The sequence below is a fragment of the Culicoides brevitarsis genome, chromosome 2 (genome assembly GCF_036172545.1).
Source record: "Culicoides brevitarsis isolate CSIRO-B50_1 chromosome 2, AGI_CSIRO_Cbre_v1, whole genome shotgun sequence".
In the NCBI taxonomy this organism is placed as follows: Eukaryota; Metazoa; Arthropoda; class Insecta; order Diptera; family Ceratopogonidae; genus Culicoides; species Culicoides brevitarsis.
Window position 1 is genome coordinate 42567190 of NC_087086.1, and position 20811 is coordinate 42588000.

At 31.1% G+C, this 20811-nt stretch overlaps 3 protein-coding genes across 3 annotated transcripts in view; 1 reads left to right on the forward strand and 2 right to left on the reverse strand.

Moving 5' to 3' along the window:
* Nucleotides 1–4489, reverse strand: part of LOC134831239 (fringe glycosyltransferase) — a 30800-nt gene extending 26311 nt beyond the window's left edge. Inside the window, exon 1 of the mRNA XM_063844915.1 lies at nt 4184–4489. Within this exon, the coding sequence (XP_063700985.1) occupies nt 4184–4351 (168 nt within the window). The 5' untranslated portion in view covers nt 4352–4489. The remainder of the gene's footprint in view (nt 1–4183) is intronic.
* LOC134831238 (cystein proteinase inhibitor protein salarin-like) lies at nt 404–2100 on the forward strand. The gene is made up of 2 exons (XM_063844914.1): nt 404–596; nt 662–2100. Exons 1-2 carry the CDS (start codon nt 471–473, stop codon nt 2033–2035), a joined length of 1500 nt encoding a protein of 499 aa, XP_063700984.1. The 5' UTR covers nt 404–470; the 3' UTR covers nt 2036–2100.
* Nucleotides 4490–5819: 1330 nt separating the features above from the next.
* On the reverse strand, nt 5820–8876 carry LOC134831431 (GTP cyclohydrolase 1). Its single transcript, XM_063845158.1, has 5 exons — nt 8052–8876; nt 7638–7771; nt 7501–7576; nt 6391–6556; nt 5820–6327 (listed from the first exon to the last, which is right to left on the reverse strand). The coding sequence occupies exons 1-5, from the start codon at nt 8428–8430 to the stop codon at nt 6081–6083; spliced, it is 1002 nt and encodes a 333-aa protein (XP_063701228.1). The 5' UTR covers nt 8431–8876; the 3' UTR covers nt 5820–6080.
* Between the last annotated feature and the right edge of the window lie 11935 nt (nt 8877–20811).

Below are 20811 nucleotides of genomic sequence, written 5' to 3' on the forward strand. Positions count from 1 at the left end.
TGATGTGTTTGTCAACAAAGACTAATGAGTTGTTTCTATTTGAGTTTAGGAGCTGTTAACGGAGTAAAAAATAAAATTCAAAGAAGAGTCGCCGACTTAATTAGAAAAATTAAGAAACAATTCTAATAAATTATATCAAGCTGCAAAAAAAATGCTATAAATTTTTAATTAGATGCAAATGTTTTTTTTTTCTTTGTTTTGCGTCTAAATTTTAGCTAAACAGATAAGGAATCAACCTGAATACAGGAGGACTGCTGATCTTTGATAATTCCAAATTATCGTTACGAAGGCATTAACCAACGCCGAGTTAGTAACTCACATTAAAATATTCAATGGAATGATTAGCTGTTGGCGTATAAAAAGCAAACGAATTTGTGGATTTTTATTCCAGTCGGTAGTTGAAATCGTTCTGAGCAAGAACTTATCATCTTGCTGGCAGAGTTATTTCTAAAAGAGAATATAATAGAAACATGGCGAACAAGGCTTTGTTGTTGTGCGCAGTGTTGATGACAATTTTTGTCACTGTCAATTCAGCTCCATCTGAATACTCTGTTCCTGTTGGCGCAACACAGGATGAAGAATGGGAGTATTATAAGGTAAAATTTTATTTTTTTTATCATAAATTATTCTTTTGATTATTTTTTTTATTTTATTTTTTTAGACTTACTTCAAGAAGACTTATGAAACACCCGAAGAAAATGAAAAACGCAAGGGTCTCTATTTCCAAAAGAAAGCCTCTATTGACGAACACAACAAGAAATACGAAGCCGGTGAGGTATCGTTTTCTCAAGGAATCAACCATTTCGCTGATTTGACAGACGAAGAGTTCAAGAATGTATGCTGTGGTCTTATTATCCCAGAATCGGAAAAAACTCGTCGCAAGCGCGAATCAGGAGACAAATCCTTCGAAGAAACAATTGCTGAAGGAACTTCAATCGATGATGAATGGGTTGCTTTTAAGAAGTTCTTCAAAAAAACTTACGAAGGCGAAGAAGATGCAAAACGTAAGGCTATTTACGTTCAAACCAAGAAGGAATATGCTGAACACAACAAAAAGTACGCAGCAGGTGAATTTTCCTATCCAAAAAAAATCGGGCCATTTGCTGATCACACAAAAGAAGAATTCGATAAAACTCATACAGGAGTAATTCTGCCCGATGAATTAAAGAACCGACACAAGCGTAATGCTTTTGAAGTTCCTGAAGGCACAAGCATCGATGACGAATGGATTGCTTACAAGAAGTTCTTCGAAAAAAACTATGACGAAGAAGAAGATGCTAAACGTAAGGCTATTTACATCCAAACTAAGAAAGACATTGAAGAACACAACAAATTGTTCAAAGCCGGAGAAGTTTCATATTCGAAGGGAATCAACCAATTTGCTGATAAAACAAAAGACGAATTCAAAAAACACTCTCTTGGATTAAAAGTACCTGACTCTGAGCAAACTCGTCGTAAGCGAGGAGACAAACCATTTGAAGAAACAATCGCTGAAGGCACTTCAATCGATGATGAATGGACTGCTTACAAAAAACACTTCAACAAGAACTATGACAGTGACGAAGATGCAAAACGCAAAGCTATTTACATTGAAACCAAGAAGGAAATCGCAGAACATCAAAAATTGTATAAAGCCGGCGAAGTTTCATACCCCAAAAAAATTGGACCATTCGCTGATCACACAGCAGAAGAATTCCAAAAAACTCACACCGGAATTATAATTCCTGATGAATTGAAAGAACGTAACAAGCGTGAAACAGAAAACAAACATTTTGAAGAAACAATTGCTGAAGGTACTCCAATCGATGACGAATGGGTTGCTTACAAGAAATTTTTCGAAAAGACCTATGAAGGCGAAGAAGATGAAAAACGCAAGGCAATCTACGTCGAAAACAAGAAGAAGGTTCAGGAACACAACAAATTGTACAAAACTGGAGAAGTCTCTTACTCATTAGGCATCAACCAATTTTCCGACAAGACAGAGGAAGAATTCAAGAAAACACACACGGGAGTTATTTTGCCATCATCTCATTAAAAAATTGTATTGTATTTCGAATTGAAATGCCCCATTTTGAACTTTTTTAACCTGATAAACGAATAAACTTTTTTTTTTCAAATTGAAGACAAAATATTTCAAAGAATTAAATCTAAGGTTATCGTTGTTGACAAAAAACAGGTCGTTATGATAATATTAATTGTAGAAAATATTTCTAAATTTATGTTATCACATAAAATTTTAAATAACGAGAATTCAACGAACTGGAAAGTTTTTTTGCATTGATAATATTTTGGGTTTTTTGAAGGTTGATAATGACAATTGAGTTACTCTCATTCTGAATTACGGTTCTCTAAACGGTTGAGAAGAGAAATAAAACTTCCAGTTTGAGTCATGATTATTGTTTTTAGTACTAAACTAACACGTATACACAGACTAAATACAAGAGATAACGAGAAAATAACTGGAAATAAGTTTCTGTACAAACAAACATTGCAACTCGAATAAAAATAGCAACAATATAAATGTTCTACTTAAGTGCATATTGAACAAAGTAACGTTTAAATGGTTACTTAAACACTGTCGATCGCAATTATTTGTGCTTGTTTTCATTTCAAACCTGAATTTGAAGAAAAATAATAAAAGGTTTAGCTTGTCACTTATTATTATTTATTAACTTTAGTGTAAAATTTACGTTCACTTACACGAGTTTCGCGAATATGACTCACATGACAAAGTCATTGAGCTTGTAACTGGATTAGAAAAAAAAATTTGAACGTGATATGTTGCACAACTTTTGAAACGAATAAAAAAAGGCTGAATTCTTATAAGAATTTGGAATTTTGGCACACGCTTATGTTTGATGTAGCGCAGTTATAAGAACGAATCACAGTAACACGATAAAAATATTTTCGGACAATAAATGGGAATTCTTTGGATAACTGCCGAATTTCATGCTACTGTTTTTCGTGTGCGAGACAACGGAGATGAACAATACACCTACCCATGTATTAACGTAAATAAGTGTTAAAAGCAGTATCCGTCACTTACTTTGCGTTGAATCAACAACTACCTGTTGATTGTGTCTTCTCGTAGTATTTACAATGCATTTAAAAGAATTCTTTTCAAATGGCTTTAAATGGAAAGACATGGTCATTCATCGCATGTGTTTGTTTTTAAAAATTCAATATTTATTTTCGCCGCTCATTTTAATAAATAATAAAAAGGCCTCACTCATTCATATCACGAACTTAGATCCGGGGCGTTAAGAATATGTTTTAACAAAAATTTTGTCTATATTTAATTCCGAATGTACAACTAACAATATAATATGAGTTAATAATGTTCGAGAGTGACAAGTGTCTTGATCTTCATGCTGGTAGATGTTTTGTTTTGTTCTGCCTTTCCAGACAACGAAGACACGCAATAATCGACAAAGTGCGGTAAAAGACCTTTTTGTTGTTTATTTTTGAAATTAAATATAATATTCGAAACACATAACACGCAGATGTGTCTTGCTCCGAGAATATGACAAATAAATTTTTGAATTATGTGCTAAAACAAATGCACAACGTACGTGAGCTCTCTCGTGATATCTCGTTGTTGATTGTTTAAATTAAAAAAAACTAATAATGGATGTGCGAATTTAAAAAAAAACTTGATTTAGAGAATAAAAGAAGTGTTGCTCGATTGCCGACAGATGATATATATTATATTTTATTAATTCAAAATAAGATGAGGGTTTCGATGAATGAATATAATCTAAATTAGGTTTCCCTTTCCTATTTTGGAAGCGATAATTAATTGTATTGAATTGAAAAACAAGACAGTTGCTGGATTTGACGCTAATAATTCATTTAATATAATAATCACACTCAATTCACGTAATAAAGACACACCTGATTAATTTCTATAATCACCCAATTTGTTAAAGAACGCGTGATTTTTCTCTTCCTTTTTTTCACTTTAATGGAGAAAAAAACTTTTACAACATTCAATTTACAAAGATTCTTATCAATTCAGCTTTACATTGTGTCCCGCCATTATATTGTTTCGTATTTACTTATTAATATTGTCATCACTTTGCAACAGTGCTTCTCTCTTTGTCGTTGTAATCCAATAAGAATGGAAAACTTTTTTTTTGTTTCGCGTTGATATCTCGTAATTAAACACTTTTCTGTCACCTACCTGTTGATTCAGGATCGATGCCGACGGTAAGCCATAGACGTTGTTGTACAAAACAAGCGTGATATAGATGATGAATGAAGCGAATGCCATTGTTTGTAATATTTTTCGATATTTTGATGAAATGAGGATATGGGAAATTGTCATAATAGGTTTTCTGAAACACAACATGAAATCAATTGAGAATCGCCCACAATTTTCTTAAAAGCCAACTCATATTGTTTCATTATTTTTTATTGTGTTATAACCAATTATTTCTCAAATTGATTTGTATTAATTTTTTTTATTTTTTATGCACTTGTCATCCCTTTTTAATTTTATTTATTTTATTTCATTAGAAAACTTCGATCCAATGGATCATAATTATTTCACAGATTTATTTCTTTATTGATCATTCGCAATTTACAAGTAATTTTTGCTCATTAAATTAAAGTTAATCGGATTTTAAAACTAAATTGTCAAAAAATTACGAGAAACGACGTTATCTCTGCTTCAAATACGAATTCAAACTAAACATGAATGGTAAAAGCAAAGAAGAAAAAGATATGTATATTATGCATATATCTATGTATGTTTGAGTTTTACGGAACCGTGTTTCTTTCACTAAAGATAACTAAAATGGAACGTAGTAATTCGTTCGTCGCTCTACGTTCCAAATTCAATGTTCATTCAGTGCAGCGGCAAAGAATCAGGTTTTTTTCTGTCTTCCATATATTGAAGTGTACGACTTGAGTTCGAGTGTGTTTGTGTTTTCATTTTAAATTTGAATAAAACTTGTGTATACAGTAACATATGATAAAGTTTACTACATGCCTGCATATTTATCTATATTTTAGCACAAACAGGCTGTCCAGAGATGCGTTTTTGTCTCGCAAGCTCTTCACTCCATGAAATATATTGATGTTCGCCAACGTCGATCGAGCAACTCTCTTTCTATGACTTCCATATTAACTTATACTTGTGTTTATTATTATTTATCACAATGCAAATATTATTACAACAACATATATTCGAATCTTACTTTACACGCGCTTTCCTCTTTTCGTTCGTGTTCGTTATTTTTATTTCATTCAATTTTTGAATCAACACAAAAAGGGCATATGATTCAAAAGAGAATATTTACAGTATACAAACCACTTCATCAATTACTTCACTTTTCTCTTTTGCCACACATGTGTTTGTTGTATCTGCATATTTTTATATTGACTTGACGAACACTTAAATCATCTTCAAACACTTTTTTCTCTGGCCTGAATTTTCTTACTGTTTTTTTGTGAATTATTTCCTGTTGACAAAAAAAAGTTTAATTTGTTTAAAAAAGATAACGTAAAAAGTCAATAAAAAGTAACATAGGTATCGAACACAAAACATATTTAATGTATAGATAAGACACTCAATTTGTTTAGGATATCATTTGTTTAAATTTTTTACTTTCAAAACTTTTTTAACTTTAAAAAAATTTTATATACATTTAACGGTAAAAAATTTAAATGAATTATTGTTTCGTATATGTATGCGATACTCAATGTATATAAATTTCAAAAAAGTGCTTACATTACTTTCCGTTTAAAATCTTACACATATGAATACAATAAAAAATTTGATATGAAAATATTTTTAAAAAATCAACTTTTGCTAAATTCATATATATTTTTTTTTGATTGATATTACAACAACATTTTTATACATTTAATAACGATATTGATTCTCATAATCATAAGTTTGCTCAGCAAATTGATAAAAAAAAACAAATAAAAGTAGTAGAACAAAAATTAATATGATAAAAATTATAGTTGGACCCCTTTTCCGTGTTAAAATTGCAACTAAAAATCCTTCATTGTACTAATTTTTTTGTCGTTGAGTCTCATTGCGAGACTAATGTTCCCCATGCGAATGTTTTTCACTTGGAATGGACGAGATTTAAGAATTCTTCACGAGTTTTTGGGTCATCACGGAAGACTCCGAGCATTGTTGATGTCACAGTTTTGCTGTTGATTTTCTGAACGCCTCGCATTACCATGCACATGTGAACTCCTTCAACGACAACAGCAACACCAGCTGGCTGTACTGCTTGTGTTACTGCGACGGCAATTTGCTTTGTAAGGCGTTCCTGTACTTGAAGGCGACGTGAAAAGATTTCGACGATTCTACAAGTAAAAAAATTTTTCTTTAAAATTCTTATTTAAAATTTTCTTTACGATAAAACTCACCTTGCTAATTTACTTAATCCCAAAATTTTCTTACAAGGCAAATATCCGATTGAGACTTTTCCGTAGAATGGAACAAGATGATGCTCACACATGGAGAACATTTCAATATCTTTGACAACAACCATTTCGTCATGATCCTCATCAAAAACAGCACCGTTTAAGGCCTCTGAAACGGTAAAGAGAAAACGTGATAAAAACTAATGTTTGTCTTCTGTATGTATCTGTGAGATTTGACAACCGTTTAATTAAAAGTGTTACGAATATCTTTTTTTTTTTTCATATAGAAAGGAAGCATTTTAATTAATTCTATCGTGTATCACACAAACGAATGAAGCTCAAAAGCAATAAAAAATGTGTCGATACATTCCAATAAAATCAACAGGATTGTGAGGTAAGCTTGAAACATGTCGTTTTATGTCATTTCATAAAACTAGTTCAGTGAAGATTTTTGCAAACGAAAATTCTATTAAGATAAAAACAACAAAAGTTGAAGTTTGAATTTTCGGAAAAAATCTTCATTTGTTGATATGCAACCACGCGTAAATGTTGAAAATCAATCAAATTTTTACATTCCAATGCGTACGACTTTTGTCAGTTAATTTCTAATCTAAAGTCTGTCACATTATTCTACGGATGATAAAAAGGGATTCGACTTACTGAAGCGGAAAATTTGGACATTGCCTTTGTTTATACAGCTAATAAAAAATAACTTGTTGAATTTTCGTGTTGTTCGTGTAAAACATGTCCATGACTTGAAAAAGTTTTGTTCTAAATATTCAAACACGAGACAAATTTTATCATGTGCTCAAATAAATAATACAATTTAGTTATGAGAAGCAGTTGTAAAGAGAGTAAGTCGCAATGAAAACAACATTTTATTCATGTTGTCATTAACAGACAACAAACCCAGATTAGAGAATTCGATTTGCCTTCGAACGATGAATAATAATGATTTTTATCCTTCAATCCCACATTTATTATATTATTTAGATTATTCAATGTTGAAGGCAAGCAAATATAGGGTTGAGATGAATGCTTTTGACATGTGTGAAATATTAACTCTTGCAAATCCGACTGTTTGAAAAAGTTCTAAATTACAAGATTTCTTACCTTCCAAACTTTGATCATATCCTTTTGTGAAAAACAACATAGCTTTGGCAGCTCTTTCGGGAGTTTTCAACAATCCCTGTAATTAAAAAGTGTCAGAAAATTACGAAATGAGGAAAAATAAAAATCTTTTAACATACTTGTCTATCTGGATCTTCTCCTAATCCGCTCAACAACAATCTATATGAACGTGCCATCTCAGGCAACAAATCTTCGCGTGTCAAAGGCTTGTGATCTAATTCCATGTCGTGATGAAAAGTGCACTTTTCGTGACCTAAAATGAGAGAGAAAATTAAAATTAATAAATTTTTTCATTTTTTTTAGTTAAAAGGGTACTCTTTAAAAATTAATCAGACAACATAACAGAAACTTAAATACCGTAAACTGTCAAAAATGATTATAAAGTATACAACATTTGTCAATGCCTGTACAATTTTAGACTAACACAGAGTGTAATGAATCTTTACGAAACATCTGATAACCTTACAGGTCATAGCGTAAATACGATGAGACATTTTCTGACAACAGAATCAAGAAATATTGCATCTTTTTACCTGGCGTCGTAGCAGTTCGAGGCGTAATTGGCGTTCCGGGAATATCGAATTTTTCTTCTGTAGAATATCCACGAACTTTTAAAGGGCTCGGATGAGGTCGTTTGATGAATCCCGACACAGTACTCGTTGCCGAAATGGGAATATTTGATGTTTTCGAGTCACCGTTTACGCCTTCCTTGTCGTCATTATCATTATTTTTCGAAATTTCTGTATCATTTCCATTTCCAATATCTTCAGAGATGGAATTGTTTCGAGAACCGAAATAACGATGAACTCCCGATCCATTTGAGGTAATACTGTTGCTGCGTGGGAAATTCGTCGTATCTACTGCATCATTAAGTTCGGCAGCATTATAATCCGAAACATCAAAACGACTCATCTTTGCTCTGATTGTTGTTTGTTTGTTTTTAATACTAATATTTCCACGTGTTATTGCTCTCAATTTGATCGATTTGCACTACTTGTTTGTTTTTGTTATGCTCTTTAGCGTGATTTTTTGAAAGTCATGACATTCAACTAGTTGCACTTTATTTATTACCGAAGTTTGTTAAACGCAATGACCAACTACTTATTCAATGATGAAGGTTTTCAAATCAACAAGTTAGAATAAAAAATTTTTGGTAACTTTTGTTTCTCTTATCACGTTCAAGTTATGTTATATAATTAAAATATTGTAAAAAATGACATTCAAATGTTTAGAATTTTTTTTTATAAAAACAAAAAATCTATTCTGAATGAAATTATAAACTTTTTCTAATGGAATTTAGATGATACACATAAATAATGAGGAATTTTAATTGTGTGCGAATTATAGCTACTAACTACAACGACGTTCAGTATTTAACTAAACACTAAAGGCTCTTTTCAGGTTGCTCAACAATTTATATAGATTCTGTGTACACATTCGAGATGTGTGTGACGTGACAACGGGGGAGAATGTCTGTACACTCATAAGACTCCTATCGCGTGTATATAAGAAGCAAAAATGCATGTACTACAACTACGCATGTCTCTCACAAAAAAATCTTTTTCTCCCTTGTATAAATTTATAAAGTTCAATCTCATGTAATAATTTTTGCTACAATGTTCGTGATTTTGGATTTTTTTTGTGATGCGAGGCAGAGTAAGAAAAGAGAAAGAGAGCGAATGTTGTCCTGATAATACAAAGTTTTGGCAGAAAAGGCCCTTTATTATGTACGTCTCTGTCGCTAAAACGTTTCATTAGCACATTTGAATACGAGATGAGTCAAACTTGTTTGGAATACGAGAATCACCAATGCCGGGGAATCTCTATCTGACGTAACAAACTTGATATATTTAATAAATATTTTAGCAATCCAGCTATATCCAGATCAGAACAAAATATCATCAATACAGATGTCAACGTCTTGATGGAATGTTGTAATTATTAATTGTAAGTAATTTGTGGTTTTGGTGTCAACGTTTCTATTTTGAGATATAAAAATTTTACTTACATTTTTGCAACTCCTTTTTGTCACAATTGCCATTTTCGATTGATTTATGCCCATTCTGACAGCTTTCTGTTTGTTCTTGATGTTGTGGTTTTCCTTGTAATTGTTTCATATTTCTTTTTAACACGTTAATTTTTCACTGTAGACAACCAAATCTGTTGCACCGCTTTTAAAATTTTATTAAATGTTTAATAACTTTATGCACTTGAATTTTGCTACAACTGTTTTTTCTGTGTATATCGACAACAGTCGCATATAAATATTTAAAAAAATAAAAAAAATGTTTTACGATATATTTCTCTACAACACAGCTTATTAGTAGACCTTTACTCAGTGAATTGTGGAATACAACTAACAACTTGACCGTTTAAAATAATTTTTATTATGACTCGATAAAAAAATATTGAGAAAAAATATCTATTGTAAAGACTTTTGCAAAGAGAGATTGCCATACAGGCTTGTATTGTACTTCGAGCGGAACGTCAATTCAAGTTTTTTTCTTACAACAGGATATGTCGCGGATTTCTGTTGAATGCAATGCTCAAGTTATTGCAAAAAAAATTGTCATGGCTTGACAACGTTTCACTAAATCATTAGAATGCTAATTTTGAACGGAATGAGGGCACTTGTTGACAAATTACATTCACTTATTCAATGATGAGTTTAAGAAAATGCAAAAGAGCCCTGTAATTAATTAAGAATCTCATAAAAGGGATTTTGATGCATTAAATATTTCTAATGTCATTAGCATGAAAAACTATGCAAAAATGTGATTTTTTTATATTAACGATAATTTATGAATAATCATCTTGCATAAATTTTATACTTCTTGAATGTAGTTTTAATTCGTGCTTATTGAGAGAAATAGAGCAGATAAGTGCCTTTTCACTATTCAGATTCAATTACAAGGCAATTATATTAAATAAAATTAAAAAATTCAACAAGAGTAGTATAGCAACAACTGGAATTGAATCAATGTCAAGGTTGATTTAAATGCTACATTTTTTGGTATTTACTTTTTTTAAGAAATCAGGTTCTTCTACACGTGCTGATAGTCAATATACAAGTATAGATAATTATTATGGTTTAGCAAAATCGTAACTGAACAAAAATTTAGCAATCTCGGTGACTTTAGCGAAAATATTTTTTGTATCGAACTCAACTTGATTTCTCGTTGACACTTTTAAATCCGTGTAATGTTCTTTTTTTTTTTTAAGTTTTTAATGGATGATCGATCGGGCAACATTGTATAACGAAGGACACATTAATTAGTTTCAAGTTAATACGAATCATTGTTTCCGTGAGCAAATCCGTTTGCAATTCTAAATACACATAATAAAATTTTTTATTGAAATTCTTACCGTTCGGAGCTCCCTCTGTACTTGATGGGCATTTCCTGAATGCGCACGCTCATTTCCCGTAAGTTTGTCTCCCTGATGATCTTGATGAACAGCAAAAATATCATGTGTTTTTGGGGATTTTATCGCAATTTATGAATGAAATTTGTTAGTATGGGTGCAATGTTTTCAAAATTTTTGTTATTGTGTGAGTTTGGGTCAAAGTTTTACGAGTGTGCGCATCTCACGTTAGCCGATGTCAAACGCTGCTGTATCCTGACACGATGAAAATTTTGTTGCCAGTTGAGATGCAGACCTCCGTTTGCAAAGGTGTCGCGTTTTCACATTCGAAACAAGTATCATCCTTGTATGTGTAGCGCTTTTGATGATTGTGTTCTGCAAAGGCAAAGTGTGTAGAAAGAGAGACAATATTATATAGAAATCATTGGTCAGTCTCTCGAGGATATCTTGAGATTTTAGTCGTCTCAACAATGAAATATGACGGGAATTAATAAAGTGAAAACAGATTTTATTAAAATTAAAACGAAAGTTATTAATAGTCGTCTGTGCAAACACAAATCGCATCGTACCCCCATCATTGAAGAAATTCTACAGAAAAAGTTTTACTCTTTGGTAATAATATGTATTTCAAGTTTTCCCTTTTTTTGTGAAAATAATAAATGAACTTTTAAATTATTCTCATAAATTTTGGAAAACAACAATCCAGATAAATCATATGTTCTGCTCGTACGAAATATGCCAAATTATTTAAAAAATAACAACAGAAAAAGAGAAGCACAGCATAAAGTTTTTTAAATGAACAATAAAACGTCCTTGAACTAGTGAAACCATTTCTCTTTTAATGCAGTAGAAATTTGTACGAGTACAGCATCTGTGAAAATCTATTTGTATGAGAGTTGTGCTTTAGTTCTCTACTCTATCATATTATAAAAGGGAAAATTTTTGTATTTTTTCATCATTATTATTATTTTATTTTCATCTCGTCTGACGTTTGTCGTGTTTCTCAAATGAAATGGGATTCAGTTGAATAAATTTTATATACTTATTTCGTTACTTTGATCCTTCTACAGAAAAATACAAAAAAAAAAAAATTGTGTGCGCCTATGACGTGTGGATTAAATATATATATTATACATAAAATTGTGTTATTATTATTATTGCATAATATATTTGATGAATAATCGATAAATTTTACTTGATCATCATTTATTTGTTTGAAGTGAAATTCCAATTCAAAATTTAGTGCGTTACAAACAATGGAGACGTCTTGTTCATTTTAATTTGTAATTATTTTTTTTCTCCGAATAGGAAATGGTCAAAATGAAACATTGAAAAACTTATAATAAAGTGAAACATTATACAATACAAAGTATTTATCGATACTCGAAAAGTTATAAATACAAAGGAAAAGTTAGTGTAATGACAAAACTATCAAAAAGTTAATTTTAGAAGAACGGAAAATCTAATTTAGTGAAATGTGTTACAAATATCATAATTAAGGCAAACGCAACAAAACAACTGAACATTCGATATAATTATAGCGTGTGTCTGTAAAAGTTATGTAATACAAATAACTTAATATAATATTAGAATCTAAGAACTTCATTTCCCGAAAATAAACATAATAATTAATAAAAACTCGAAGAATAGATTGTATTGTTAATCGTGACCAAAACTTAGCCACGAAAAAATTGGGGTTCTACTTAATTAAAGTACAAAAAAAAAATAATTAATCGAAAACCTTATCAGGAGTAAAAAAAAAGGTAAAAATGCGTTCCCGAAGATCCGAAACAATGGAAATGGATAACGATGAAACAGACGGAAAACATGGTAAGTCTGTGTATAATTTTTGTATGTCCTGTTAAATTAAACGGAAAATGTACATGAATATATTTTGGGTGATGTTACATTTGTTTTTGCTGTACACATTTTGCCAATGAATCACGCGGAAAAGCATTTAACGTGTTCTTTTAAAAAATTATTGAAAATTGATGAAATATGTTGCGTGTGTGTGTGTGTGTGTGCGAAAAGGATATTTTTCAGTTGAAAAATTTTATTTTGCATTAAATAATGTGCGTTTGGTGTGTACTTTATCGTCTTTTGCACGATATGCAGCAAACACGTTGCCATGTTGAGTTTATGGAACGACAACCTCGACATCGATTATTACATTTTTTCCGCATCATTTGCTTACTCACGTGTAGAAAATACGTTTTTTTATTAAATAACTTATCCCGTCGTATTTTGATGAAAGTATCGTTGTTTCGTTGTAAGTTTTTTTGTACGTTGATAGTTGATGCTGTGTAAAAAAATGACTCTTGAAGCTGCACACATGAAATTGTTAACACAGAAAGCTAACATGTATTCTGATAGATTCAATATTTTGCATTTCATATGAGCCATTTAGCCCGCAGAAAAAAATCTAACCCTCGTTTGAGCAATAAAATTTCGAGAATACATGTAAAAATATGTTACAATGTAGGATGTTTGCTTGTGTGCGTTAGTGTTCAATAAGCAATGAATTGACGCAAAATTTATATAGGTTTACGTTATTTTTTCGTGAGTCCTGCAGGCAGAACGTTAATACCAATTTTTCGGTATTTTCTTTTTTTTTCAATGATTTGCCATGGATGACGGCTTGAATAAATTTACGAGCGTATCTTAAAATGTATTTTATTACTTTGGTGAAAGGATAAATGCATGTAAATAGGCGCACAGTGAGATGGAAGAAAAAGTATGTCAGCTTATTATTATTTGAAGAGTATTAAAAGAGGCTGTAGGTAGAATGAAGAAAAAAAAAACGAATATATAAGTACATAAGATTGATGCGCAGTGAAATTTTGTTTAGAGAAACCGTTGTCATCCGTGAAATGTTTATCGTTGGGATCACCGATATTAAACAGATAAGTTGTAAAAAGTTATGGAGGGAAAAGGATGGAAATTTTTACGAGCCAAGTCCCGAATTTTGTCTCAACTTAACTAAAAAATAGCATCAAATTTCATAATTCGAATAATAAACAGACACTTAGGACGACACAAAAGAATATTTTAAGGCGAATAAAAGGATTATTGTCCCCACAAATAAAGTGTTACTTTGTAAATAAACACCAGCAGAGAATAAAATAACATAGTTTCCTCTTGTTTGATTTGTTGAACGAACTAACCTCACAAATACACGATAATAACGATGCACGAGCAACGAGAATGAAATCTCAGCAAATGTATGACAAGTAGAAAGGTTGTTGTTTGCTTATACAAACAATTAGAAAACTTCGAGTAGAACAAGATAAGTTTTGTGTTTAAAATGTTGGGAAAATCGTATGATAGAGAATATGGCAAAAATATAGGTACTACCTATATATAAGAAAAACAAACATATGAAAGAAAGGAGGATTGTTTATTTTGTGTTACAAGCTCATGCGAATGGTAAGGATAATTTGGTCCCTGTTCTCTTTTAATGGCTTGAAAAAAAAAACGAAAATAATGGTTGAAAAAAACTCATGTATTGTCGCATAAGCTGTTTTTTGTGTTATAAATATAAATCTTCACTCAATCTCTTCAAATATACAGTCACCCAAAAAGCTCGACGTTAATAAAAAGAAACCAAGAGAAAGAAAAAAAAATACTTCTGATTTATCTGTAACTCATTTATTCATATAAATTTATCTGTATGAAGTATAGAGAATAGGGCGCAGCTGTTTTAGAATGACTCTGCTGGTTAACTGGGGATAAACTAAATTTATATGATCCATGCGAGCAAAGACTTTTTTCCTTTTCCCATGCTATCCTTAACACGAAGAAGTAACAAAACAAGCAAAAGGTGTGGCGCATCATCATTAGAGAGTTGCTTGAAAATACAAAAGAAATCGGTTATTATAGAAAGAACAAGTTAAATCGTTAAGAACTGGACATCTTGTGCTACAAGAAAAATGTTTCTCAAGACAAAATAAAAGGGTAAAGAAATCCGAAACACTCACTACTTATGCTCGTTAAAGTTTTTGATAGTTTTGTTTTTTTCGCTATATGTGTAGAGAAAATTATACACACAAACTTCTTTTTTCTTCAAAATAGCAAAGAAAAAAATGTGTTTCCTCTTGTTTTTTTCTTGTAATGATAATTGAAACGACTTACTTTTGTTTTTCACGCAGTAAGGTTCAAGGCTCAAAAAGTTGATGAAACAAGAGAAAACATAAAAGAGGTAGAGAGAAGGAACTTTGTCTCATCAATTATGTAAATGTTTGTGGTTTCATACAAATTAAATGACCGTTACATCATCAAAATAGATGATAATGAAATGAGTTATTCGACTTTGTGTCTCCCTTCTTTTTTGTGAGTCTTTAAATGTCATAAAATAGGATTTTCTTGTTGGTTTTCATTCGTTTATCGGGCTATAATATTTTTTTTTATAGATTTTAGACATGAAATCGGTTCGCTTTAATTAATATGAGAATCACAAAAAAGGTTTATATTTATATATACGAAGGTAGATTATTCAACTCGAAACCTAAACTTTATCTATCTTGCATCTTTTGGATGTTTTGTATTAAACAAAATCGTAAATCTACCATTATTTTAAATTATTTTAAGTACTTTCAACTGTAGGCAGAGAAAAGAAGAGGGATACAAACAATTTCTGCATAGTTTTAGAACAAAATTCCTTCAAACAAGTTCAGCATACTTTTCTTTGCTTCATACCTATATTATACATCTAGTTTGACGTTGTTGCAGTCAAAGAGATAGATAGCTTTTAATCTGTTATGTTCTTTGTTTGTTCAGGATTGACACTTAAAAAAGTATTGTTTTTTTGTTTTAGGGTTTCAAACGAGATTGATGTTCGATTTTAAGTGAATTTATGAACATTGCAGTAACTTTTCTCCATATGACATCGAAGATTGTTATTTCAATCATGGGGAGTTAACAAAACAAAACTCTCAAATTGTGTGGTCATCTTATCCTTTCTATTAATCCTTTCATTGTTGCGAAAATTATGTGGCTTGCGTATCAGTACTCATATTGAAATCACAAAAAGTATTATTATCAAGAGAGACACAAATGCTTTTCGGGCGCAAAATTGAACAACGAAACCAATCAATGAGTACTTGTTCACCGTTCTACGGAATTGTTCAATCGATATATGGATGGACAAGTAGATTGTCTCTGTGGGAATTTGTTTAATTTTCGATAGTGCTTTTATTTTATCTACATTTTCTACATTGTGCAAGAGAATAACATAGACACTGTTGCAATATTGTATCACATTTTGCTTCCGAACTCTTGTTCGTGTCTAATTGTGAGGGTATTGATAGTTTATTTAGCAATTAAAAAAAATATTAACAAAAAAAAAGTGTTAAGAAACTCTTGTTTAAGAGTTTCAAATAAATTTAATTAAATTATGGTTGTCAAAAAACAAATTTATGACACGTTTTCTTTTAATTTTTTTGTAAGGAACTACTTGCCGTCTATGAAAAACTTAAAATAATGTAAAACAACAACACGATAGAGGAAATTCTAAATCAGAAACATAAAAACATTTAATTAGCAACATGTTGTCAACATGGCATGAACGGACTTGAACCTTTTGAAGAATATGTTGTTGTTTTTACTTGTTTAGAATAACAATAACATTTCATTAAAGAGCAAAAAAATCCAAATATATGTATGTTTCAGGACGACGTGTCGCTGCATATTATTTCATTTCTGACATTTTCATTTAAATAGCAGAACAGAACAGAAAAAGTCAAGAGCAAAACTTGTTGTTTCATGTAAAAATTTCCGTTTTGACTATAATTGTTGTTGTTCAAGTAGTAAAAACTTTAGCATGAAACAAAAACCAATACTATTTCCGGAGGAGTCAATCCAAATCTTCATCGTTGAAGCGCAAGGCGTTTCCATGTGCTGCTCTTTCGAAATTTATTCTACGGACAAAGAAATTAATTGATACAAATTGAAATTCAATAAAACAATATCTCCGGGTATAATAGCTTTTCGTATAATTGAATACCCAAAAATTCTACATTGTCTTTAATTTGACCAGGTCGACGTACGAAAATGCACGAAACACATATTGCATGCGTATTTATTTAAATTTTAATTGTAGCTCACCAATTTCAATTATGTCTCCTTGTTGTTTTTTTTCGTCCCTTGCTTTCATGTCCGATCAAAATGCTGATAGAGGAAACTTTAATTCGGTTTTCACTTTGTAGCAAAAGATGACAACCAACACAGGAAATTTTCGCAATTTATTATCTTTGACAAAAATCTAACTTGTACTTGAACAATGTTCTCATGTCACGTCTCAATTTTACAGTTAATTAATTCATGAATTTGTTCCGTAAATGCAAACCGCCGCGTTTAATTCTCCTTGATACTCTGGTTTACCCAAAAAGGCGATAAGCAACGAACGGAGAAGTATCTTTGAGATAAAACAACATCGTTTATAATGGTTTTGTTACGGAAAACTGAAATAATAATAACGAGAGTGCTTCGTCTATTGTTTGTCTATTAAATAAATGTAATTCAGATTTCTCTCTCGCTTTGTACCTGTTCAACGCTTTTGAGCTGATTTTGCATTATATTATTTTTTTATTATTCAAAAGAGACAGAAGAGGAATGGCTAAGCGCAAATACACACAATTTGCTACTTATTTTATTATATTTGAACAATCGATTTTCCATCATTTTATAAAGGTAGAACAGAATGAAAATTTATATATATAAATAAATTGGTTTTTCTAATATTATTTATTTTAAGCAGCGAGTTTGGGTTTGGAGTGCATGACAAACGTAAATGACTTCATGTTCTTGAAGGAATGTGATAACAAAAATAGATAATTTAAATAAAACGAATCCTGATTTGACGGTTTGTTGATGTTCCTCATGCAATTATTTTCACAAGACACGCATGACGTTGAAATGTGTGAATGAGAACCATTTAAAGAGCAATTGTCACAATCTTAAAAGGCATGTGGCGAGAAAGTTCATTGACCCGAGAAATTTTGCATATTTGAGTACAAAATATTGTACATACGAAAAAAGGTCAAAGGCTTTTATCCGTTTATTTGTTGGCTTACCCTTTCATGTTTTCCATGCTTTGTTGTTCTTTTTCTCTATTTTAATTTAAATTAAAAATAAATCCTTTGAAATGCATGCAATCATCAACCAACACACAATGCCAAGGAAAAAATGCGAACACAACAATAACACAAATGTTAGTCTAATATTTTCTAATAATAATAATAATAATTTGTTTCATGAAACGTGTATATGTGAGGCAAAAGTATTATAATTAGTATACGTAAACTGAAATTCATTCATTTGTTTCGCAAAATACATTCACGCTTCTTTTTTGTCATTTTAATTTCAACTGATATTTTATTGCTTGTTGATGTGAGTTTACACAGTTAAATTTTGTGATTGAAATTGCAATAAAGGGGAAATTGTAGCTTTGATGTCATCATGGTAGAAGGACTCTTGATTGAAACAAATTATAATAGAATAAACAAAGTTTGTGTTAAGCACTTTTAATTGCAGAAGTTGAAGAGACAGATGGGCTGAAAATGTTGCTTTACGGAACAGATCAAACTAATGTCGTTTGTAAGCTATACGTCTGACAAAGCGACAGTTTGGCACAACTATTTTAATTTTTTTTTTGCTGCACTAAACAATGCACTTTAGAAAAAATGTACAAACTTTTTTTTTTGTATCACAGACAGAAAAAAAAAAAATAAAGAATGTTGCTCGTTTATTTTTTTAAAGACACAAAAATTTTTTTTTCTTCTTTAGCTACAGCTATTATTGTGTGAAAAATTATAAAATATGAAAAAATTGATTTATCTTTAATTTTCATTTAGTATAAGGTTGTGTCTTTCGTTTGTATGAAATGGTCTGATGATTGCTTCCTCCTCTTTGTCATCATTATATTACAATGAATTTTCGACTTATTTTAATCTATGCATAACGTACAGTCTTCAGAAATGTTAGTTCATAAAAAGGAGGGGATTCCATGTTGCAAGTGCAATACAAACAAACAACGAGTAAAAAAGGGAAACTCATCCAATTCACTATCATAGCTCGGCACACGTTCGGTAGAAAAATAAATACAGCACAATTTGGTCATGTGCCAATAAACTATTTTTGCTTTGCCTGGTTTTTCTATCTCTTTGTTTGTGTGTGTTTGTAATGGCTTCTACATCGTACAAAAATGCATTTTTGCAAATACAGCCCAAGTACACCAAAAATGAGGCCATCGTGCCATAATATCACATGAAAAATGAGATTATTTTTGTGAGATTCTAATCTGGGTTGCGCGGACAATGGATGTTGGGTGTGTAAAATATATACGAGGGAGAGTTAAGTTCGTAACAATAAATAACGTGAATTATATGTTTGGAATTGAACAACTCTGATTCAGTCTTACCCAACATTCCATACAGCAATTGCCTCTTGAGTAGAGTAAACTCCTCATTACCTTGTCCTGAAGAAATATTTTTGGCGATGTTAGGATAATTTTTACAGCATGTATCGGCCTACTTTTTGAAGAATCGCAAATACGTGACGCCAAATAGATATCTTATTCAAATCTCTTTTGTAAAATATCGCTGAAAAGAAAAAAAAATGTGAAGAGAATTACATTCGTAAGCCTGTCAAGAAGAAATAAATTATTGAAAAATTACTGCGATGGTGTGTCAAAAATTTCTCCGCTCGCGTAGTTTCGTGTCTATGTGCATCATCTGCTAACAAATTGACACTGTAATAAAATAGCGTTGTGAAATAACAAGGAAAGTAGAAATAAAAAAACAGCACATTACAACTTGTACAACATTGATCATCCATTTCCTGTTCGTGCTTTATGATGCAATAAAAGAGTCAAAAGTTTTGTGGAAAAAATAACGAAAGAAAAACTTTTTTGCTGTTTTTCATGTACGAAAATTTTCACACAAACTATAATAATAGAGCTGCGCTAATCTGCGTGTTTATCGACGGATTGAATAGTTTTTCAAATTTGATTTTGTCGAAAAAAAAGTGTCTGTCGCTTGTAACGGAAACCGCTTTTGTAAATTGATAAAAGGAAAAACGTTTGAACACTTGAGTTTTTTTTTCCAAATAATAATAACAACCATTGAAAAAAAACAGAAACAAACAAATACGAACTAAAAACATGCAAACCTACACCAATCGACCGTGACAAGTAATGCCTATGAAATATTTGTGTACAACAGGTTTCATTGACGTTGACGACACATTGACTAGAACTTGTCGACCAAACGCTTTTTTTTGTTATTTTTTTGGTAAGTGAGCGACATGACCCGACATGAAGGTAAACTTGATTTGCATTTTATTCTTTTTTGTTTAATTTGTACTTTTGATGGAAAAAGTCCTTTTAATTCGATTGCTATCGTGTGATCGTGACAAGGCATCTAATTGTTCTCTATTATCTGTCTTTCCTTTTGCACAAAGACGACGCCAAAACAAACATACGGAATACATTTTACGATTGTGATTCACAGAAATGACATGAGAGACAGGTAATTATCGGATATCGATATCAGAAAATAAATTAAAGTTTACTGCCTTGCACAAGAAAAGCCCGTAAAACAAACAAGTGATATCGAAATTGATGTTCGATTTTGTATTATTGCGGAATTGTTTAATTGGATTAATTTGCATCAATCCGTTGTTTGATTGCCATACAATTTCAAAGTTTGATTTGTTTGTTCTAAATAGCATTAAAATGTGCAATATGTACATTGGCTAATTATTCTCGTTTTAAAATAATAATTTTTATTATATAAGAAGAATTTCCTTCCTTGTGTTTTTAACTTTTCTTGTCGTTAGCACTGCACTTTTCTTAATACTTTAATGTCTAATTTTCCTGTCATATCAATGTTCCTTCTTCAGAATGGACGACACCCGAAGAGACACGAGAATAAT

Coding starts and splice junctions, on each gene's coding strand:
- LOC134831238 (XM_063844914.1), top strand. CDS start 471: ATGGCGAACAAGGCTTTGTTGTTGTGCGCAGTGTTGATGACAATTTTT. Junction 597..661: donor AAGAATGGGAGTATTATAAG/GTAAAATTTTAT, acceptor TTATTTTTTTAG/ACTTACTTCAAGAAGACTTA.
- LOC134831431 (XM_063845158.1), bottom strand. CDS start 8,430: ATGAGTCGTTTTGATGTTTCGGATTATAATGCTGCCGAACTTAATGAT. Junction 7,772..8,051: donor TCGAACTGCTACGACGCCAG/GTAAAAAGATGC, acceptor CTCTCATTTTAG/GTCACGAAAAGTGCACTTTT. Junction 6,328..6,390: donor GGATTAAGTAAATTAGCAAG/GTGAGTTTTATC, acceptor TTTTACTTGTAG/AATCGTCGAAATCTTTTCAC.